Source organism: Equus caballus, chromosome 5 (assembly GCF_041296265.1).
Source record: "Equus caballus isolate H_3958 breed thoroughbred chromosome 5, TB-T2T, whole genome shotgun sequence".
Taxonomy (NCBI): Eukaryota; Metazoa; Chordata; class Mammalia; order Perissodactyla; family Equidae; genus Equus; species Equus caballus.
Genome location: NC_091688.1, coordinates 41,393,825 through 41,416,048, shown reverse-complemented (window position 1 = coordinate 41,416,048; position 22,224 = coordinate 41,393,825). Strand labels below are relative to the sequence as shown.

At 53.7% G+C, this 22,224-nt stretch overlaps 3 protein-coding genes across 18 annotated transcripts; all 3 read right to left on the bottom strand.

The window, feature by feature from the left end:
- Nucleotides 1-769: 769 nt before the first annotated feature.
- Nucleotides 770-7,173, bottom strand: ENTREP3 (endosomal transmembrane epsin interactor 3). 12 transcript variants are annotated; one of them, XM_070267037.1, is made up of 12 exons: nt 5,837-7,173; nt 5,583-5,639; nt 5,276-5,386; nt 5,050-5,169; nt 4,782-4,889; nt 4,045-4,220; nt 3,816-3,915; nt 3,426-3,495; nt 2,621-3,274; nt 1,947-2,015; nt 1,591-1,844; nt 770-1,499 (listed from the first exon to the last, which is right to left on the bottom strand). In XM_070267037.1, exons 1-12 carry the CDS (start codon nt 6,059-6,061, stop codon nt 1,326-1,328), a joined length of 2,118 nt encoding a protein of 705 aa, XP_070123138.1. In that variant the 5' UTR covers nt 6,062-7,173; the 3' UTR covers nt 770-1,325. The 12 variants fall into 12 exon arrangements, with proteins under 12 accessions (XP_070123138.1, XP_070123140.1, XP_005610102.1 ...); XM_070267039.1 differs by having other exon boundaries at nt 1,591-1,811; XM_005610045.4 differs by having other exon boundaries at nt 2,621-3,169.
- Nucleotides 7,174-7,181: 8 nt separating this feature from the next.
- SCAMP3 (secretory carrier membrane protein 3) lies at nt 7,182-11,882 on the bottom strand. Its single transcript, XM_001498730.7, has 9 exons — nt 11,654-11,882; nt 11,242-11,319; nt 10,459-10,584; nt 10,253-10,373; nt 9,687-9,815; nt 9,086-9,245; nt 8,885-8,986; nt 7,944-8,061; nt 7,182-7,640 (listed from the first exon to the last, which is right to left on the bottom strand). Exons 1-9 carry the CDS (start codon nt 11,717-11,719, stop codon nt 7,494-7,496), a joined length of 1,047 nt encoding a protein of 348 aa, XP_001498780.1. The 5' UTR covers nt 11,720-11,882; the 3' UTR covers nt 7,182-7,493.
- Nucleotides 11,883-12,415: 533 nt separating this feature from the next.
- Nucleotides 12,416-21,563, bottom strand: CLK2 (CDC like kinase 2). 5 transcript variants are annotated; one of them, XM_005610042.4, is made up of 13 exons: nt 21,263-21,563; nt 19,195-19,364; nt 18,316-18,544; nt 17,539-17,626; nt 17,122-17,188; nt 16,829-16,945; nt 15,858-16,024; nt 14,983-15,077; nt 14,210-14,339; nt 14,020-14,102; nt 13,773-13,852; nt 13,504-13,594; nt 12,416-12,948 (listed from the first exon to the last, which is right to left on the bottom strand). In XM_005610042.4, exons 2-13 carry the CDS (start codon nt 19,362-19,364, stop codon nt 12,763-12,765), a joined length of 1,503 nt encoding a protein of 500 aa, XP_005610099.1. In that variant the 5' UTR covers nt 21,263-21,563; the 3' UTR covers nt 12,416-12,762. The 5 variants fall into 5 exon arrangements, with proteins under 5 accessions (XP_005610099.1, XP_001494779.2, XP_005610100.1 ...); XM_001494729.6 differs by having other exon boundaries at nt 17,539-17,623; nt 21,263-21,560; XM_005610043.4 differs by having other exon boundaries at nt 18,316-18,541; nt 21,263-21,552.
- Between the last annotated feature and the right edge of the window lie 661 nt (nt 21,564-22,224).

The window sequence follows — 22,224 nt, the reverse complement described above, 5'->3', positions numbered from 1 at the left end:
CTTTTTGGTTACTGAAAACTTTGTCAAGAGCAGTGCCTGGAGAGAGGTACGGGAAACAGCCTGATGGGAGTAGGTGAGGAGAGAATGGATGTTCAAGCAGAAGGAGGGAAGAGCAAATAGCTTGAAATAAAAAGGAACAGAGATACAGTGTGGTAGCTGGAAATAAATATGTGTCTTGCAAGAGTTTTTTTTTTTTTAATTAAAGATTGGCTAACATCTGTTGCCAGTCTTTTTTTTTTTTTCCTTTCTTCTCCCCAAAGCCCCCCAGCACGTAGTTGTATATTCTAGTTGTAGGTCCTTCTGGTTCTGCTATGTGGGATGTTGCCTCAGCATGGCCTGATGAACGGTGCCATGTCCATGCCCAGGATCCGAACCTGTGAAACCCTGGGCTGCCTAAGCGGAGTGCACGAACTTAACCGCTCGGCCTAGGACGGGCCTGCGAGAGTTTTCTTAACCATGAGAGATGCTAGAACAAATTTCTTTCTTTTTTTTTTTTAAAGATTTTATTTTTTTTTAAAGATTTTATTTTTCCTTCTTCTCCCCAAAGCCCCCAGTACATAGTTATGTATCTTCAGTTGTGGATCCTTCTAGTTGTGGCAGGTGGGACGCTGCCTCAGCGCGGCCTGATGAGTGGTGCTAGGTTCACACCCGGGATCCGAACTGGTGAAACCCTGAGCCACAGTAGCAGAGCTCACAAACTTAACCACTCGGCCACAGGGCCAGCCCCACTAGAACAAATTTCATTGATGATAAAGAATGATCCAGAAGAGAAGGGGAAAATTGAAATTTATTGAAGGCTTACTTAGTATGTTAAGAGCTTTACAAACATTCGTCCTCACAATGTTTTATGGATCAGGCAACTGAGGTTAAGTAACTTGCCCAAGGTCATGCAGCTAGAGGTAGCGGAGCTGAATGGCCACCCAGATCTTTCTCATTCTTCAAGCCTCACCACCCCATTGCACAGGCACACAGCCCCCTGAGCTTAAACACCCGGGACATGCCTTCGCCCTGGCCATAGTGCCCCTGGCAAATCAGTGCTCCTCTCATGCTGGGGGTCAGGACTTTATCTTCCTTCTCAATGTTGTAAGCAGGGGCCTCTCTCCCCACAGCCTGCATACCCATGCAGCACAGGACAGAAGCTCTCCCAGACCGAGGGGCAGAGGCAAGCAGCAGGAGCCCCTGGAGGTAGGAGGGAAAGGGATACTTCTGGGGGTGTTCAGCAGGTTTTTTGTGTCAGCCAGTGCAAGGGGCCGCTGGTCCCAACCAGCTGGTGCCTGTGGCCCCAGCATTCATCTGGATGTGTTCAGTGTGGCAAGAAGCCCAGGTCAGAGCCCAGTCTCCCGGCTGCCCCCATTGAGGCTGAGGCTGTGGGGGCGGGTACCACGCTCCAGCCGTCGGGCAGACAGGAGGCGCCGCAGGGAGGAGCCGGAGCTCAGATCGCCGCAGCTTCGAAGGTGGAGGCTCTCTCGGCCTGGTCGGCCCCACGGGCTCCGGGGCACCTACAGGGGGACACGGGAGAGGGCATCAGTGTGGCCCAACCTGAAGCTCCAGGCTTTCCTGGGTATCTTCCCAGGCTCCCCTAACTCCTACCTGTTTATGCCCATGGGCTCCAATCCCACTGGGGTCTGGGGCCTTCCTGGACATCTGGAGGAAACGCGTGACCAAGCCCCGGCCTGGCCAGCTGCCCTTCAGATCCCCCAGGGAGTGGGCAGGTGCAGGGCCAGAGGGCAGGGGGACCTTCTGGAAGGTGGGCACAGGGCGCCGTTTCTCGGCTGAGCGGGCACGCAGCAACTTGGGGGAAGGGCAGCGGGCTAGACGAAAGAGGCAGGCTTCAGAGCAGAGCCCTGGAGAGAGACGGAGAGGGAGAGTGGTGGAATGGGAGGTACAGAGAGGGCCCGGCAGCATTCCCCCAGCCCCGACCCCAGGGCACCAACCACACGCCTGACCTGTATCTGCAGAGGAAACGGAAGCAGCTTCTTCCTCAAGCACTTTGGTATAAAGGTCCCTGAAGTCAGCTGGGGAGAGAAAGGGACAGGGACTAAGTAGGAGAGCTCAGTGGACACGCCTGCCCATCCCATCACCCTCCTGTGAGATCTCAAGCCCAGAGGAGCTTTCACAGCTCCCACTCCCCATCCCCAACCAAGGGGGCATCATCTCTGCCCATCTCTGCCAGCAACTAGACTGTACAATCCACTGAGACAGGGACAAGGCGGTATCCTTCACGGCTGCATGCACTCCAGGACCTGGCCCATCATGGTAATAGTGAGCACTCTCTGTGCCAGAGCTGAACACTTTACTTGCATGATCTCATTTCTCAGTAACTCTATGGTACCTCTGGTTTGGGTCCTATTATTATACCTGTTTTACAGGTGAGAATGAGGCTTGAAGAGGGCAGGTAACTAGCCCAAGCTGGGAGCTATGGAATTGGGTTTCAAAAAACAAATCCTCCTCTTTCAGCCACTAAGCTATTGCTGTGATTCTAGGAGGTGAGCATTCCAGAAGTGTCTCCTGCAAGAGTGAACTCACCCCTTCTTCCTCCTCAGGGACCTCAACAGTCACTGGCCCTCCAACTCCCAGTGCCTACCCTCTCCTGAACCTTGCGGGGGGAGGGGGTGCTCACCGGTGGCGCTGGAGGTGGTGATGCCTGGGTCACTGTGGGACCGTGGCAGCAGCAGCGGTGGCGGGGGAGCCGGATGAGGAGGCCGGTGCCCCGGTGGTGGGGTGAGGGAACCTGAGCTATCGCTGAAGCGGCGAGTGGCGGCTCGGGTGGGAGGGGCCGCAGCTGGCTGGCTGCCTCCCCGGGGGACCCGCCGCCTCAGCTCTGGGAAGCAGGGTCCCACCCAGGGTGGCCAGCCCTCCAGCCGGTGGCAGCTGCGGGCGGCTGTGGGGGTACCCAGTGTGGGTGGGGCCTCAGGGGCAGAGCAGGAATAGGAGCGGGCAGCCCGCGGGGGCCGCCGTGGCAGGGGGCTGTCCTCAAAGGGGCCCCGCAGGCCACAGTCCAGGCTGAGGCAGTAGCCGGCGCGGCTGCGCTGAATAGAGCGGAAGAGCACGTAGTCAACGGAGCGCACGGAGCCCTGCAGCTCCAGCAGGCACGAGTCCTCCGACGGGCTCGAGCCCCCGGGGAGGTCACCGATGGCCGACAGCACCAGGGACCCGCTGTCCATGGACACTGTGGGCGGCAGGGGGTGCTGGGTAGCACCAGCCTGGCCAGGCCCAGGCAGTTCCTCTTTTCTCAGGCCCAGCCGCTCAGGGGCCACTCTGTCTCCAGTTTTATCTTCAAGGAGACAGGTAAGTCCAGGGTCTAAGAAGCCAGAGCTCTCACTTGTCCCTAAACCATCAGCCTTGTCTCCCCCTTCTTTGCCCCCATCCAGCTCTGCTACCCCAGGTAGGCTGGCCCTTGTCCACACTCCCCACTTTCTGCTCACCGTCTACAATGGAGGCCACCCGCTCACAGATGCAGGAGCTGTCATGAAGCTGAGGGTCAAACAGAGTGGCCTGCAGAAGATACAAGGGTCGGGGGTCTAGCCCTGCATACTGATATAGTCAGACCCATGTGCTAGACGAGCTCTGGAGAGCTAGATTCCAGTCCAGCTTTGTCACTGATGTGGGCCTCAGTTGCCACATCTGTGACATAGAAATAATAGTTCCTACCCCACCCAGCTCACCAGGCTCTAGGGAAGATCAAAGATGACAGCAGATGTGCGACTGCTATAAAGCTCAGGAGAACTATTATTATCTCTCTCCAGTGACTGCAGCTCACTCAGCTTTTCAGGCTCTATCCCTGGCTCCCCAGCTCACACCAAGCCCTCTCTCACCTGGCTGTCTCCTCGTAGCCCCATGACGGCCTCATAAGAAGGGGGGCAATCAGTAGGGTACAAAGGCACCGGGCTGTCCATGGAGCCATTGTAGGTGATGCTGGCAGGACAAGGGAGAGAATCAAAGCCTGGAAAAGAACTCCTCCTCCACAAAGATCCCTCCCCAGCAAGCCAGGCCACAGCCGCAGTCCCCTCCTTAGTTCCCCCACAGGACTCTGCCAGGCCTCACCTCTGTGCGTCTGTTTCTGAGCTGCAGGTGTACTCTGGGGGATAGTAGGGTGGCGGGGGCACAGGCGGTACAAATTCCTCCAAGTCCAGCATGGTGTGTAGGAGAGGGGCTGGGGGCGATGATGTACAGCCCAGAGGCCCCAGTGGGCCTGACACTGAGCGCTCAGGGGCCAGCTGCTGAGGAGCAAGCAAGTCAACAAACCTGGTTTCTGGGAATACAGCTCCTTGGCTCCCAAACTCCTCTCTGGTCTGCATTTTTCCGGCCCCGTCCCCTCCAAGAAGCCCTTCCCACAGCCAGAACCAGCTCCTCCTCTAATCCTGCCCCCCACCCAGGATCTCCGGCTCTGACCCTGCCCATCTAGAAATTCCTCCTTTTTATGGCCCCATCTGCACCCAGAATTGTCCCCTGTTCTCTGTTCCCACCAGAACATCAACACTTTGTCCCCATCCCCATCTAGGACCTTCTTGACTCTGCTCAACTTCCAGTCCCACTCTCTGATGCCCCCTCCTCTGGCCCCAGACTAGCATCACATACTTCTCTTACTCCTGTCATTCCCCTCCTCAGTCTTCCTTGGACTCCCTACCCATCCCTACAATAGACACATCTAATAGATGACCCACAGCCCCTGGTGCTCAGAAGCCAGCACTGTAGCTACCACCCCCTCAAGCCTAGTTTGAGCACACACACCCGTACCCTCCATCATCCTTCCTTGGCCGTGACCCCAGGTGCCCCCTCACCGTGTGAACGAGGTCCAGGGAGAAGATCTGGATGCAGCAGACAATAGCTGAGAGGGTACAGATTATAGCAGCACAAATGGTGAGCCCACAGACACTGAAGAGCAGGTTCTGGGGAAGGAAAGAGAGAAGAACGATGTGACAGGGGTCTGGGGAGTGACAAAGCCCACATGTTCCGGGCCTGTGAGGACCCCAGGAGGGGAGGAAAGGGTGAGAATCAGGAGGATGGTGGGGGAGGAAGGAATGGCAGAGGTGGGAGGTGCATGCTTACCTTGAGGGCCCCTCGGGCTTCATCACAGGTGGAGTTAGGGGCAATTTTCAGTTCCTGCCCTGACTCTGGACAGGGCCGGAGTAGGGGAACAGAGGGGCAGCACACACAGACCTTTCCTTCCTGAGTGGGAGTGGAGAGGGTGAGGTAGCCCGAGTCAGGACAAACCCAGGTGTCCCGTACACCTCCCCCAACCAGTTCTTTCTGGCTCTGGATCCTCAAATCTCACCATGGAGCAGTCTCGGAAGTCTCGGGCCAGCTGAGCATTCTTACAGGAGAGAACAGAGCCAGCCATGCTGAGCATGACACAAAGCACCGAAAGCAAGGAGAAGAAGGAGATCTGGGGAAACAGGGTGCAGACTCAGGGTTGGACCCTCAGGAGTACCCCTCTACCACGGATGGAGCCACCCTCCTTCAGACATTTGTGCCTGGCTGGCATAAACTGGAGAGCCAATTCCCTTCTTGAGGGCATAAATGGGCATCCCCTCAGGTGCTGGGCACCTGCCTCCCAGTGGGCACCAGACCCTGGCACCTACCACTAGAGTGAATGGCCGCTTCCAGGACACAATGCCAACCACCCCGGAGAACGCCAGCTGGGGACAGAGTGGGCACAGGCTCAGCCTGGCAGGGGAGGCACCTGAGTGAGCCCCTCACCACAGGGTGCACCCAGCCCTATAAGGTGGGAAAGGACCAGGAGAGGGAGGAGAGGCCAGGATTTGGACTGGCAGCTGGTGTGGAGGGGTGGGGCCCAAGGAGCCTCCCCCACCCAACGACTGTGCACCCAACTCACCGAGAATCCAGCCCAAGACGGGCAGGACCTCTTGATGCTCTCAGTGGTGGTGACGGAGGAGGCCACCATGCTGAAGGTGACCACCAGGATGCCCAGGAGCACCTGGGCCAGCCCCAGCGTGAGCAGGGCCTGCAGCCAGGGTCGGTGGAGGCGAAGGTGGGTAAGGCCCCGGGTGCTGGGCCGGCTGGTCAGCGAGCGGCTGGAGTCACTAGGCGAGGGCATCATGCCTGCCGCCCGGTTGCCTGAGCCTCGCTCGGCACCCCCTGGCGCTTGGGAGCATCTCAGAGGCGCCCAAGGCCCCGTCCTTCCTTCTCTCCACCCACCTCGCTCTAGAGCCCACCCTCTGGCTGGGTCCCCTGGGGCATGGCCCAGGGACTCCAGCTGCGGGGGGTCCCAAAAGAGGGGCGTCACGGAGGGGCCGCGGAATGCTCCCTCCCCACCACAGGCACTGGACGGGCACCGTGCCCGGGACGGCGAGGAGGACGCGGGGGCACCGGCTCATCGCATCTCCCTGGGGAAGAGGGGCACCGCCGAGAAGGGCCGGTTCGGGAGTGAGGAGAGGGCGGCGGTGCGGAACCTAGGGAAGGGTGGGGAAGGTAAAGGCGAGAATGATGGGAAAGAAGTCTAGAGAAGAGGGGAAGGGTCGGCGTGGGGTGACTCTAGAGGCGCGGTCGGTGTGCCCTCAGAGTGTCCAGTGGGATCCGAGGCCGCCTGGTGGGGAGAGGCCGCGGCGCCGCCGTCTTCTGGGTCGCCCGCCCGGGTCCCCTCCCCACCACGCTCCGCTCTCCCAGCTCGGGTTGCAGTAGGTCGGGGTCTGGAGGCGGGGGATGGCGATCTTGCGGGAGGAGGGGCGTGACGGCGGGGGAAGGCGCGGTGCACCTCGGGAGTTGTTGTCCGGGCCAGAGATTCCGTGGGGCGGGGAGCAGGGGTCGGCGGCAAGGCAAGCTGGCCTTCTCTTCCCATTTGGCGAGCGGTCCCCAGCCCCTGCCTCTCTCCGGATCCACACTCGAGTTAACAACCCTTTCGGCACCCCCTCGAGACCCACCCAGCTTCTCAGACCCCTGGGCCCGCTTCGTTCCCGGCAGAGGCAGCGGCTCTTCGCCCGTCATTAATGGAGAGGGTGGGGAGAACGGACAGCAGGCGGATCCCGATTCCACGACTTCCCTCCCACTTCCTGCGCCAGCCACTAGGCTCTGCTGCCCCGCCCTCAGCAGCTCTCAGCTTACGCCAAAGCCAAGTCCCACCTTCCCTCTGGTGTTCACATTCTGCTTCCACTCCAGTTTCCTCCACACTCTCCTTTTCTTCCGTAAGGCCTAGTTCCCAATAAAAATTTCAGAAACGGAGATTTGAGTTCCAGTTCCACTTTCTTTTTATTTAAATAACCGAAGCAACAGGCTTGGCACAGCAGAGGGAAGCTGGGTTGGGGCATGTGAGAGGGCAGCAGTGCAGCGTGATTCGGGGGTGGTAGGGGGAAGCAGTGACTAGGTCACAGTGGGCTCCACACACCCCTAAGTCAGTTTCAGCAGTCATGGCCCTGGGATTGGGAGCACTACGGAGGAGACATCAAGTAGTGATGTCTCACCAAGTCCCAGAGGCCTCAGGGATGGGGGCCAAGTCAGCTCCCTCAATGGCAAGGCCAGAGCATCCCAGTCAGGGATCACGGGGTCCGGAAGGCATTTTCGGCAGCCCCAGCGGCTGCATTGGCAGCTGCGGTTCGCACCGCAGGGTTGGAAAAGACACCAGCAGCAAATTCTTGCTGGGCCTTCTGAAAGCTGGCACCTGTGCGGCGGTACAAGGAGTGGATCTGCAAGTAGAGGGCAGAGATTACAGCATGTTCTGGCCCCTGTTACTCCACTCTGACCTAAAACCAGCACTACCACTCACCAGTCTGCTACTCTAGCTTTTCCTTTTTGGCTTCCTCTCAACACACACACACACACACACCACAAAACACACTCACCCGCCCCCCCCACCCCCCCAAGAGGTCCATTAGCTGAGAACCCGCCCATCAGCCTGGCCCTCCCCAGTTCCTCCTGAATGTTCCACCCAGGTCCCTAGGGACACATGATCTCATTCTCCTGGCCCCACCTTCCACATAGCCTCTCACCCGCTTTAGCATCACAATTCCCAGCACAGCGATGCCAGTGAAGAACAGGGCAACCAGCAGCATGAGCACAGCTACAGCTGGGTTGGGCCCCACCAACACCAGAGCAGAGATCCAGCCACTATCAGGAAGGGAAAGCATACAGCAGTGAAGAGGGGCTGCTCACAGCTGGGTCTCTGTCATCCCAACTTCTCTATCAGTTATGTTGCAAACATGCCTGTTCCCACGCATCTCATCAGGGGTCGCTCCCCTGTCAGTCTGGCAGCTTTCCACGTACCCCAATCTCAAACTATGTCCACTCTCTTCATAGTTTAATTCTAGCTTCTGAACCATTAGCTCCTAGCTCTCCAAGCTCTTCCAGACATCCTCACTCCAAAGAGACCCTTCTAATCTTTTTTTTTTGAGGGAGATTGGCCCTAGGCTAACATCTGCTGCCAATCCTCCTCTTTTTTTTCCTTCTTTTTCTCCCCAAAGCCCCCCAGTACATAATTGTATATTCTAGTTGCAGGTCCTTTTGCTTGTGTTATATGGGACGCCACCTCAGCATGGCCTGATGAGTGGTGCCATATCCGCCCCCAGGATCTGAACTGATGAAACCCTGGGACGCCGAAGCAGAGTATGTGAACTTAACCACTTGGCCACGGGGCCAGCCCCCCCCAAAAAGACCTTTTTGTTGAGGATTCTCCCTCCCCTCTTCAACCACAGTTACATAGGCCTTCTCAGACTGACCACAGGCAGCCTTCTTCCCCTCAATCTACATCTCTCTAGAGTTCCATCTGGGCTCTCTCCACCCTAGAAGAACGTCCTGTCTCTGGTGCTAAACTAGCACCTCCCAAGAATAAAAACTGCATTTCCTTTCTCTGAACAACTTCTACCCCAGCATCCAGCGCTGACTTGGTCTAGAGCGGGAGGAAGGGGTGAGGGTAGATGGCAGCCTCACAGACCTGAACCCCCAACCTGGGATGCCAATGGCCTGCAGGACAAAGATCACATCCTGGACGAAGAAAATGAAGAAGAAAACGAAGAAATTGAATGAACTGTCACTCCTGCAAGGAGAAAAAATTGGGAGGGTGGGAGAAGAATTAGGGCTGGAGGAGCAGACGGGGGCCGGCCCAAGGTCCTGCTTCACCCGTCCCCCAACTTACCGGAAAGCCTTATACATGGGGCGGTACCAGCAGACGAAGGAGCAGGGAGTGAAAAGGAGGATCCAGAGGATAGAGAGTCCAAAGCCTGAGCCATTGCTGGTCTCCACACAGAAACTGGCCAGGCAGGCGAGGAAATTCAGGAGAAGAGCCAGAGTGCTGCCTAAGGAACAGAGGGACAGGCTGATGGGTCCTTCTGGACTGCAATGAAAGCTCCTTCCCACATAAGCCCACCCCACAATCCTCACTAAACATGGCAGAGTCAGGAAAGGAACGCAGCTTCTGTTTTCACAGAATCTCAACTCAACAGGGGAGGCAGAGCGAGCAAATCTCAATCATGTGTGATCCCCTTTGCAGACATTTAAAGGATTCAGAATACATTTATGCATGAGGACAAGGAAAGGGGGAGAGGGCAAAAGACTGGAGGATAAGTCCTAAATACTATAAAAGGAGTAACCCAGGAAGATACCTGGAAGAATGAGCCTTAAACTCGAATGCTGAGAAGAGGTGAAGTGTCTGGTTCTGGGTGAGTGGGCTCCAGGGCAGGAAAGATGTACAAATTACTACCTGTGCTTTTCCTCCCAAAAGGCTTCTCACTACTCACATATCCAGAGGTAGTACATGGTGGATACTGTCTTCTGAAATTCGTGGGGGATCTCCATGGAGATGTCCTGGAAAAAGCAGGGCTGAACTGGACAAAACGAAGGTAGAGGGGGCCAATTGTTTTGTCGAGCTGTAAGGCACAAAGAGAGCAGGAGGACCCAGGAGTAAGGGAGAGACCAACAAAGGAATCACTCCCCATTCCTTCCGCCCCCACGTCTTCTCTTCTATCTCCAATTCAGGTCTGAGGAGACAAAGGAGAGTGGTAAAAATAATACTGTTTATTATTATTTATAACTTTTAAGCACTGTGCCAAACGCTTTGTATAGATGATCTTGTTTAACCCTCACAACAATCCTGTCAAACAGGTACAAACATTATTCTCATTTTACAAGTAAGGAAATTGAGGCACTCAAGATTAAGTAACTTGCCTAAGAGCTCACGGTTAGTAAGCAATAGCACCCAAATTGAAACCCAGCAATCTGGTTCCAGCACCCACGCTGTTAGGCCCTTTTATGCTCCTTTGAAACTGTCAGATGCCTTCCCCTACCCTACCAAGGATACACTTACGAGCTGCGCCCCCCAGGGCAGCATGCTGCAGCTCTCTCTCCCTCCGGTCCAACTCCTCTGCCTTCCGGTTGAGCTCCTCCTGCTTCTTTAGCAGCTCAGCTGTGGCTGCTGCAGCTGAAGCCTGCCGAGAATGAGCAGAAGGAGAAGTGAGTCCTGGGCCCCCAGGCTGGCCCCTCTCCCCAACCCCCACCAGACACCCCCTTTACCTGGGTGCTGTAGGAGCCGTAGTTCTTGGGTTCTGCGGGGCTGAGCTTTCTCGAGGATTGCAAGGAGGGAGCCACGGGTGGAGGCAGCGGGGCAGGGGCAGAAGAAGGCTCATAGGCTGGCGGTGGCTGTTGGGTTTGGAAAAGACCTTAGGGATCATCTAGCCCCTCTTAACACAGGGATCTGCAGTCTGCCGGAACACCTTTAGACGCACAACTTACTACCAAAGGCAGCAGCCTCTCCTCCAGTGGTTAGAAGCTAATTCTTGTGTTTAGTTTATAGCAGAGAACTTTTACCATCTGCAGCAGCCCTTATCACACCTTACGTCAAATTCCTTAGCCAGGACTCAAAACACTTCTACCCTATCTACCTCCTTAACTTTTAAAAACTCTTACCATTTTCTATTCCAGTAGGATAAAAAGGGCTAGCCGTCCTTATTCCTCATCTTCTAATTGCACACCTAGGCATAGTTTGTTTTCTCCTCAACTCCAACCAACCCCATCTTTTAATTTCTTTAAAGCAGCCTTCCCAGACAGGGTCTTGGTTCAGGCCCTGCCAGACTCCAGGTCTTCCTGGGACTGACATTTAGGACTCAAACCGGATGGATCGTTGGCCCTGCTGTCTTCAGAAGGATAAGGCATCCCATGGCAGACTAGCCACTCTCAGGGAGATAAAATCCTGGTGCTGCTCCCTTTGCATGCAGAACAGTCCCCTGTACTCCAACAGAGTGGGCTTCCTGACACACCCTACCCTTTCTTGCCCTCCTGTGCTCTCCAGAATCTCACCTCCCGGGTCTCAAAAGGGTTGTAGACGTCAAGCGTAGCATACTGCGGGCTGGGTCGGTGCTGGATCACAGCTGGGTCCTGCGGGGAGAGACCTGGGGCTCAGCTGGCACCTGGTGCCTCTGGGAGAACTCACAGGGGCCTCTTTCTAAATTGTTTGTGGCTCCAAGGACTGCATTTTGTGGGCCACGCTGTTGTCCCAACATTTGCCCCCAATCCTTCACCCCACACTATCAGTACCAGCTCCTTACAGGGGCAGGACCCGCCCCCCAGGGTGCTCACTAGTCTGGAGTGACCATCACCCCCACGTGGCGATCCTTCCCCGGATCGAATGTCACGAAAGGGAAAACAAGTTAGCCCGACCCTCCAGAACCGAGAAGAGTCAATCCAGCTGCCAAAGACTGGCGCAAGTCACCTGAAAGGGGTTGTCAAGCTCGCCAGGATCGGCGAAGGGGTTTCCACCGTCTTTGCTTTGAGCCATGTTACCAACTACGGCCCGGGCCGCCCCCTGCCCTCCACGCCCCTGCCGCGGCAGTGGCGGCAGCTCTCAGAGCTCCCTCCGCTCCTCTCGGTCCGCCCCGCTTCTCTCTGCAAGGATTGGTTATACCCACCGGAAGAGTCGCAAGGATCCCCGCAGCAGCAGCGGGTTGCGCCTGCGTCTTAGCTAAAGGCAAAGACGGAAGTGCTCCCTGTAACACCTCCAACTTCGTCCCCGTAGCCAAGTACCGCCCCTTCACCCCGTGACTTCCCTCCACCAGCGAACTACACCTCCCAGCAAACCTCGCGTCAGAATCCCGCTCCGTCCTGTTTCCCGAGATGTACGACGGGAGTACTCCGGCCGGTAGCGGCAGCCTCCTAAGAGCCCAGTTGATGAAGTTTTTTTACCTAGCTTTCTGGCTCTATCCTGGGGCCTAATGCTATAGTAGTTGGACCTCTTTCCCAACCTCATTATTCCAGATCAGAGAAGTACCACCTTATAACCCTTCTCCACTCTAACCTGCAAGATATCCTATCCATCACTACCCTCTCCTGAGACAAACTGGACAGATAAACTGGTGGCCAGACTCTAATTTTGGAGGGTAAGATGGGACTCCCTTGATAACCAAACTCAGAAGGTTGCAAATCTTCTCATCCCTCCACCCCACCATCCCCAAACCTCAAACCCTAGGGATGGGGGTCAGATGAAGCACGTCATTTTATTTCACAAAGACTGTACAAAATTCCTTATAAAACATGGGATAGGTGCCACCTGGTTACCTCATTCTGCGCCCATCCAACTCAACTGTGAAGGGGCAGGTGAGGGTGGGAAGAGTGCAGGATGGAATAGCATTATGTACAAGGCAGGAGTTGAAGCGATAGGTACAAGTTCTTTCATATTTACACTATTTCACATATTCACAGGTATATAGGGAGCCAGGAGGAAGGAGCAGGCTCCGGCTCTGTTCTCTTGTATAAAAAAGCACCAGTGTCCTGGACTGGACACCCACTGCTGTTAGAGATGCAGGGGGGCCCAGGGCCTGATCGTCACCGACTGATATCCCGACTGGAGTCCCACAACTTGGCGCTGGGTGGCTCAGCCCGAAGGCGGGCGAAGAAAGGATGCTGAAGGGCTTCACCCAAGGTCAGTCGCTTAGCAGGCTCATACTCTAGCATGCTTTCAATCAGATCGAAGAGCTGGTGGTGTTCCTCTGCCTCTGAGGTCAGATATCGCTGGTGATGGAGGGCAGGAAAAAGGTGAGGCAGGATGCCTTACAAACCCTACCTTCTTCTTCAAGGCCCTAGCTTTCAATCGTGGAGGATTCAAGGCTCTGCTTGCAACTATTATGAATGCTACCTTACCACGACCACACCATGACCAACGTTTCTGATATTATAGCTCAACCTACCTTCCCACTAGCACAATTACTCCTTCATACTCTTTGAAAGTTCTTTCTACTTGTATATCCTTGTCAACTTCATGAATCTTCTTTAGCTCCTCATTAAAATGTAAGCTCTTCAAAGGTAGTTTATTCTTTTCTGTCTGACCTAAAGAATCCAGGACATTGCTTTGATCTCTGGTTGGCTGAGGAAAGACATGGCTGTCTAACCTCCTTCCCTCCATAAAATCACTTTTCTCTCTCTTCTATTAACAAAAGAAGTTTTCTTTCAGTTTTGACTCCCCTTGTTTCCTAACCCTCTGCTTGTGAAACGCATTCCAGGGGCAAAACACCTTCAGAAGGAGTGACCTCTGGGTGGTGGGCACTATTTATCCCCAGCTGGGCTCACCCGCAGTGGTTTGCAGTTTTCTCGAACGTAACGCCCAGCTGATGTGTTCTCATCCCAATCCAGGCGACCCCGATAAAAATATTTCTGCTTCCTAGAGGGGAAGGAGGAGTTGAGGAATCAGGAGGTTCCCCTTGTTGTGGGGTAATTCCCTTATTCCCTCATCTGAGAGTAGCTGGGGGAAGGGGAGGTGTCAAAGAAGAAAGAAAATAATGTGATAAAGGCCAATTTGTGGAAAGAAAAGAGTAAAGTCCCTCCCACTCAAGGTTCACCTTGTCTTTCGAATCATCCGGGAAGGGATAGGACCCAAGATCCTTTCCATCATGGCTAGATGCTCTCTGTTGTCATGGGTCTGAGAAACAAAGACAGAACTGAGCATGGGACTAGGAAGGGGATGCTGAGGACTAGCTGCCAGGAAGATAAGCAATGTGGAGAAGCAGGCAGGCACGTCCTGAGCAGACAACAATGAAATCAGGTACAAGAATGCCAGATGGTCACATAAGACAACCCACCACTTACTTGGAAGAGGGTGAAGCCAACATAGTACTCGAAGATGATGCAGCCTATGCTCCACACATCACAAGGCTGTGACCAGCCCAACTCTGGGTAGGAATGGGAGGGAAAAGGAATTTAGAGGCTTAGGAGAGGTCCCACCCTCACCACCATACCCCCTCACATACTTGGACAACCTTGTCCTCCCCCACCTTACCGAGGATGACCTCTGGTGCTCGGTAATGGCGAGTGGAAACAATGGTACTATGGTGTTCATGGTCAAAGGTGGCACTGCCAAAGTCTACCACCCGCACAGCTGTGCTCTTTACACTGCGCTCATCTCGCTTCTAGGAGCAAAGTAGGAAGAGAATGAACTTCTGCACCACACACTGAGATTCTACCACTATTTTCTAAAGTGCTTCTGAACCTTAAAAAAGCAATTCTGACCTCCTGCCTGCTCCCAAATATGCCGGAGAATCTCCTGCTTTACAGCCTCCCCCATACCCAGCAGAGTGCTTTAGCAGCTGGGAAGGAAGAGGATTAAGCAATAATTACGGCATAGCATGCAAGTCTCTATGTATCTGAAAACTATACCCAAGCGACTGGTGTACAGTTTTTCTGAAAATATCTAACAGGTATAGGAGGGGAAGGAGGGCTTCCTTAGCTGAGATCTCTAATATCTCCAGTTAGTCAAGGCAGCTGAGCTTTCCGTATAGAAAAGAGAAAGAAGACCAAACCAAGAACCTTAAAAGCATTTTCACTCTATTGAAAAGTTAACTGAGCTCTTTTTTCCCAGTTCTCTTCCAATTTAAGTCTTCTTAAATCTCTCCCTTTCAATCTATTCTGGTACTCTGGTTTTACTGAGTTGGAGCCAGAGTGGGAGAAAATGTGGAGAAAGTAGTAAAAGGGAGGACAGAAAGGGCTACGAGAAAGGCACAGCGGCACAGCTGCCTGCCCTCAGTGGCCAAGGGGTAGGCCTGTCCATCATACCTTCTCTAGGTTGTAGGTGAGCTCGTAGTCTGAATTCACAAACAGAATATTTTCAGGCTTGAGGTCCGTATGTGTCAGCTTGTTATCATGGAGGACTGCAGGGGAGAAGGCCAGGTCAGGGTTGGTCCAGGCAGCCAGGGCTAACTGGCACCAGCTGACCCCACGCTTCGTCACCTAGCACAAAGCTGGTGAGGAGGCAGGTCCAGAATCACTAGGCTGCTTTGCGTTCTACATCCAAATGAAATGCCTGGTCTAAAAAGCCCTGCGTTCACTAATGTAAGATACATGTATGTCGTTCTCCACTGAAGTAAAAGGATAGCTTGCTATGGGTTGTATTTTTGTACTGACTTTCACATATGTGTGTATCAGACATTCTGTGAAATCAACTCTGCGAAAGTGTACTGTGATGAAGACTCAAGAGGAATTATGTACTAGTCTGGATTCCCTAGTTGGCCCCTTGGCTGAACTAAATTCTCTGCTCCCACCTGCTGTGCTGGTAATGGAGAGCATCTCAGCTCAGACAAATGTCAACCTGTAGCTTGAAGAGTCCTTCTGTCTCTTTGTGCTTGCTACCTGACTTAGACTTTCCCAAGAAAGGGGAATGAAGAAAAAGAGAGGTAATTAAGTGCTTTGATTTCAAAAGCTTTCTCTTGCAGCTCCTGCTAGGTTGGATGCGGAGTAAAAGCAATCAGTGATGGTGAAGACATCAGTCAAGGAGTGAAGTCAGAAGAGGAGATGTCAACATGACAGTGAATAAAAGGACTGCAGATAATCGAGGTGACTGTTTAGGGGCTTCACCAGTGCACAGTTGAGACAGAAGAGGTCCAATGGAGGGAGGGGCTGCCCCAGAGTCCGCCTCGGCCCGCCCCACTCACACTTGACGGCCTGGCACAGCTGGAAGGCCATGTGGCGCACTTGGTGGATGGGGTAGGGCAGGTAGTTGTTGTCTTTGAGGAAATCGAAGGTGCTAAGGCCCAGAAGCTCAAAGGAGATACACATGTGGCCATGGTAGTCAAACCAGTCAAACATCTGGACACAGAGGCTGGGAAGAGAGATGGGGGAGGGGGATGTCTGATGAGCTCCCAATTGCCCACCACCCCCTCCAACAAGGAGGACTGCATAGCTGTTGATTCCACATACTTGTGTAAAAACATGCCAGCTAGTATTAACAACAAAATTCAGTTCAGGTAAGGAATGGCCTTTCTGGCAGACCCAAGAAGAGAGGTACTATGTGCCAAGCTTCAAACCATTTTCCTGCAACATTTTAAATAGTTAAAAAAATTCCAATTTGTGAAGAGCTACTGAGTGCCAGGCTCTAGTGTGGACCCTCAATCATCAAAGTGTCACTCTTAAATCCCTACCCCAGCTCTCACTCCAGAAATTCACTCACCATCAGCAACCACTGGGTCCACTATACCTGTTGTCTTATTTTGTCTTTGTTTAATGCTCTTATTCCGTATTTGGTTTATAAATGTGTGTGAAAAGAAATGTTACATATAAATGGCTGTTTACATTAAATTACATATAAAAAACTCAATTAATTTTTTGATGAAAATGTTGATTCTCAGTCTCAGGGCCATTTCCAGGGTATATCCCCACAAAGGCCATCCTGGGCTGGGGTCAAACTGCAGAGCAATCTAACTGCCCTGAAAACAAGGGGAATGGATTAGAGAATGCCACACAGCCTCCCTTCCTGCCCTAATGTTCTACTGCTCTAAGATGATGAACCAAAAATGAATGAATGAGGAGGTCTAGGAATCTCCTGCCTGCCTAACCCAGGTCTGGAAGATTCTCCTGTGCAGGTGTGGAGCCTCTCAGACTCCCCCACACTCCTTTGCTTGCTTACTTCTTGTTGTCAGGGTCCTTCTCATTGATCTTCTCCAGCACGTTGATTTCAAGTCGAGCTGCTTCCTTGTACTTTTCCACATTCTTAATGATCTTTAGGGCAACTCGAGCGCCACCCCTGTAGGTTGGCAGAAAAGGCTTTTGCTGGGTTCTCAAGAACATCTCAAATTGAAAAGGGCTGTCTGGGGATTAAGAAATCCTACCTTTTGCTAATTAGCAAAAAAACCCTCCAGATAACCCTCACTACCTCTTCATGCCTAAGAGGTGTGGAGTAGAGAAGGGGCTGACAATTACCTGCGATGGTCGACACATTGTACAACTCGGCCAAAGGTCCCCTCTCCCAAGGTGCTTACAATTTCATCTGAAACGAAAAAGAGCAGGGTCGGGGAGAGGGAGGGAGAGAAGAAGGGGAATGAGCTGAGTTGGAAGAAGAAAGGGCACAGCAACCTGGGGTGAGATGAAGGAAGGGGGAACAGATACAGATGGTCACAGGGGAAGAAAACCCCTGTGTGATTCCCACCACCTTTAACCCAGGGGCCATGAGAGCTGGGAGTGGACAGCAGAGGTCAATTCTCAACAGCAACTCAAACCACCCAGATAAACAACACCACTGAGAAAAGGCAAAAGAGGCTGTGACTTGGGTTGGCTCGGGACGTTAGGATGGCTATGGGACCATTACAGGCTATAGGATTGTTACGATTTGGCTTGTACATCGCTCTTGTAGCCAGTCCCCGACGTGGTAGATGAGGTGGCCCTCAGCGTCGTCCTCTACACTCTTGGCTCTCCGGCTGCTGTGCTGCTGTCGGGGGGCGGGGGGGGTCGGAGCAAGCCAGGTGTCGGAGCGGGGGCCGGAGGGAGGCGGGGTGGGTGGTGGAGGGGTCACCGGTCACAGGCGCCCAGCCAGGGGGGACAGACGATGATGGGGGACAGTGGAAGGGAACACGTCAGATGCAGTAAGGCGGATTGGGGTGAGAAGAGAGAGCGGCGCATAATCCCAAGTCCCAAACCCAAAACAGGAACTGGGAGAGGCACGGGCAGAGCAGAGAAGTGGTGTCGTTGCGAATGTCACCCACAACCCCATGCTCTACACAATGCCCTTGCAGGCGGGCACAGATCTCCCCTTGCCCCCACCCAAGCCCACCTGTTGAGGGGGCCATGGAGCCCAGGGCTTGGGAGAGAAAGGCAGTTCACAAGCAAGGTCCCCATTAGAGTGGAGGCCTCTGGGGTGGAGGAGCTGCTCCCAACACAATAAGCCCAGCATGCCAGGGAGGGCACTGGGGTTCACGAATGCTCTGTGCCCGTCCATCTCCAAAGCAGATTCCAGGGCTCTCCAAGAGTTGGAGAGCTTCCAGGAGAGTAGACAGACTCAGTGCCCACCTCAGTGTTCATGCCCCAATGCTCAGCTGAGAACAAGGACGCCTCTCACTTACCAGGGTTCTAGAGGCCTGAAGGAGGGTGGGGAGAGGAAGAGCCTGGGCTGGCACTCACCGAAGATGAGCGGCTGAATGTCCGGCTGCGTCGCCTCCGCCGTCTGTGCTTCCTCCGGCTGCTGCGCTGGCTGCGGTAACTGCTGTTCTCCCGCTGATACTCGTAGGAATGCCGGTAGTCTGCATCATAGTAGGCTTCTCCCCGATCCCGGCTGTAGTCGTTGCGCCTGTAGCTGCCACAGTATCGCCGGTCATATGCCCTCCGGTCTGATGAACGGTCATCATAGCTGCTGTTGAACAACAAACACCCATTAGGTACATCTGTTCAGGCCACATTCCTTGCCACACCATGTGACAAGTCTTCCCTCAGTGAGGACAAGGAGTAATGCTAGAAAAACTGCTCTCAGACACTCATCAAGTTGCTCTGAGAGGACCAGAGAAATAACTAAGCACAGAGGAGGAACCCCACACCCGTGTGTCACCACAACCTCTGCAAAGAGATGTGCAAAACAACTCCCTCTAGGGCCTCCTCCTCCTCTCCAGTGATTCAGTCGAACAAAGAGCCATTTCTTTCTCGAGCCTTTCCCAACTGACATCCAGCTTTGCTCCCAACTATCCCTAGCCCATCCCTCCCACTGAACGTGCCCCTAAGTTATGGAAACCATGCAGACCTAACTTTGTCTTATTAGCTCATTAGCTCCCTCTGGCCCCAAGTCTTTTGCACTTGTTTTCCCTTTGCCTGGGACACTTCTTTGTGCTTCAGACAAGCTTAGATGTCATATTCCCTGGAAAGCATTCCCTGAAGTACAAGTGGCTTATTTTGATATCCATCTGGAACATCCTCTTCACCCAGCTGCTTAGCATGTAACCACTAAATCTTTGCTAAACAAATGAATGAGTGAGTGACCCTGAGTATGAATTTCCCTTCCTGAGGCCTCACCTCCGGGAACGGACATGGTAGCTGTCTTCCCGCCGGCGCCGTCGTGTCCGGTCACTGCTACTTGACCAGGAGCGGCTTCTTCGTCTCTTATGCTTTCGGCTCCGATAGTGTTCATGGTAACTCCCCCGGCTGCCTCGCTCTGAGGAGTGGTACCTTCGGGGATGAGGCATCTGCAAGGGAAGGAAAAACAGAAATAGTGGGAAAAGCTGAGTTTTCACAAGTCCCCTCCAAGGACTGGCTGCTCCAGAGATGCTAAGCTGCTTTCTGCTTTCATTTATTTTTAAATTTTTTTTTAAAAAACTCAGAAAGTCTCATTTTTTTTTTTTAAAGATTTTATTTTTTCCTTTTTCTTCCCAAAGCCCCCTGGTACATAGTTGTATATTCTTCGTTGTGGGTCCTTCTAGTTGTGGCATGTGGGACGCTGCCTCAATGTGGTTTGATGACCAGTGCCATGTCCGCGCCCAGGATTCGAACCAACGAAACAGTGGGCCGCCTGCAGCGGAGCGCGCTAACTTAACCACTCGGCCACGGGGCCAGCCCCTCTGCTTTTATTTCTACCTCTTTTTACCACCCACAACGTCCTTCGTCTTCCTCTCTGCTTACAATTCCTGCTCAATGGAGTACCTATCCAGGGTGAGTGAACCTACTCACTCTGGCAACAAACTCTGGGAAGCCTCCCTCTTGCCCCCAATCGCTAATTAACCCCCCCCGACTCAGCTCACTGCTCTACTCTGATTTTCCTCAAACATGGCTCCAGGAAGACCTTCAGGTCTGGGTCACAGCTCATTACAGGTGAGACTGTGCAAGTGATGGAGACTGCTGGGATCTAAAATAGACTGTGCCATGCTGAGTTCTTCACAACGCAACAAAATAAAGCTTTAGTATACACTATTATGATACATGTTATCAGTCATTGAGTGTATATTATCTCCTCAACTAGACCATCTAGGTCCCGAGGGCAGGAATCCAGTTTACCAGGTCTCTACATATAGCAGTGAATACCAAATATAAGCAAAGCAAGTTCCAGGGATCTGGGTCTGGCCCTTCCAACTAACTTAATCATCCCTCACATCTCTGGCCAAATCCCCCTGGAGAGATTTTAATACAGCAGGCCCCAAGCTGCAGTCAGCTGCCCATCTGGCCTCTCCTCTCTTGTGCTTAGGAAGTACAGAATAACTGGTTTTTAATTAATGTCAGAACTATGTGGCTAAAAGCTGGCCACTTTCCAGTTATTGAATGGCATGGTGCACAAATCCTTTCTTCCCTTCAAAGAAAGAATCAAGAGAGAAATCACTGTCACAATCCAGGAAGATGAGAATAGGAGGGCAGAATAAAATGAAACGGGGCCAGGGACAGACGTCTTGGTGAAGGCTGGTGAGAGGAGTTGTGGAAAAGGCTTAATGACTCCCACATCTGGCTCCCATTCTGAGCTACTTCTTCCCAACCTCCTCAAACTGAGGAGGAGGGTGACATTTGATTCATTCCTGACCTAACAGCACACTAAGGAACCAAGGAAACCTAAGTACAAGATTCTCCCAGGTAATCTAACCTTGTCAAGCATAACCACATAAATGTCACCATATACATACTGCCACGGAAGTTCCTCACAGGCCTCTCCCCAATCCAAACCATCTCCAGCCTACATCCTTTCTCAACTTCCAAATCTTCTTTTCTCTTTCTCACTCAGAAAACCCAGAACTAACTCCTAGAGTCAAACTCTTGCCATAACCTCCAGGTGACACGGTGGTGTCTTCCCTCTCTCCAGCCTTAGTCCAACTTTGACATTCTGCTCTCTCTCATCTCTGGAGACACTCCTATCCCTACTCCATCACCCCTTCTCCTACTCCGATCCCTCCCAAGTTACCTATAGGTCTTCCGGACACATCTAAGGCAGGCCGATCTTCCACCTTATCTCCCCACTCCTCACCTCTGCTGCTTCACAGGTCTCAACCCTCCTCCTTTCCTAATCTCGCCCCAGTCCTTTGCCCCCAATCCAATCCTATCCCCGCCCGCCCCGCGGTCGCCATCTTTCCGCGCGGCCCCGCGGCCCGCCAGGCTGCGCGCTCACCGTTCTGGCGGCGAGGCCCGTGCGCTTGTCCCACAGGAAGTCCGTGATGGCGGCGGCACTGCGGCCGGAGTCCCGGCACCCCCGCGGCGACGAAGTGCGACTCCACCCCCTCAACCCGAGACCCTGGGACCTCCCGCCTCGTTCCCGGGCTCCGCTCCAGTCCCGCCCGCCCCGGCTCCGTCCCCGCCCCCAGGATCCGCTTGGCGCCGCTCGCACCGCCCCCGCCCGGGGCCCGATCCCAGCTCGGTCTCCGGCTCTGGCCTCTCCGATCCGCCGCCGCCACCGTGAGCGAGCACGTACGTGCGCACGCACGTCCTGCGTCGCTTCCCAGCTACCCCCTGGGCTCCGCCTCCAGGGCCGCGCACGCCACCGCCGCGTTGCGTAGCTCGCGGGCGTCCTCGGGTGTGAGCGGAGGAGGTGCTGGGGGCGGAAGTTCATGAGGGCGGAGAGGCCGTCGCCGGGGCTTGCCAGGCCCTGTACGCCCCGCCTTGAGTCGTTCCCTATCGGTGAACTTTTTACCTTTTTCGTGGACTTCTGTGGCTTACTGAGTTAGGTTTGAAGATGTAAAAGAAAGTGGTGTCATTTATGGAGTGTCGCCGCTCCGCAAACCTTTTGAGGCTTGGCGCTGAGGTCTGACTCTCCTGCATAGCCTGTAAATGTCTAGTCCTTAAAACGGTTTGGCTGCCTAACCGCACCAAAGAGGGCCTTCCACCCTTTGTCCTGAACAAAAGCTATGCACATGTGGAGTCGGGGGCATAGCCATGGGGGGAAGATTTGGGAAATGGAGGGATGGAGATTCAAGTGCCAAAAAGGGGAAATCACTTGAGAACTGTATGTTATGTACTTACACGTGATATATGAGATGCGTAAGATGCTGAATTGGAAAAAAGGAGAGGAAAGAGAAGGAGACCTTCAGACAAACTGGGCAGAGTTAGAGACGCCATAGAAAGAATCGAGAAATA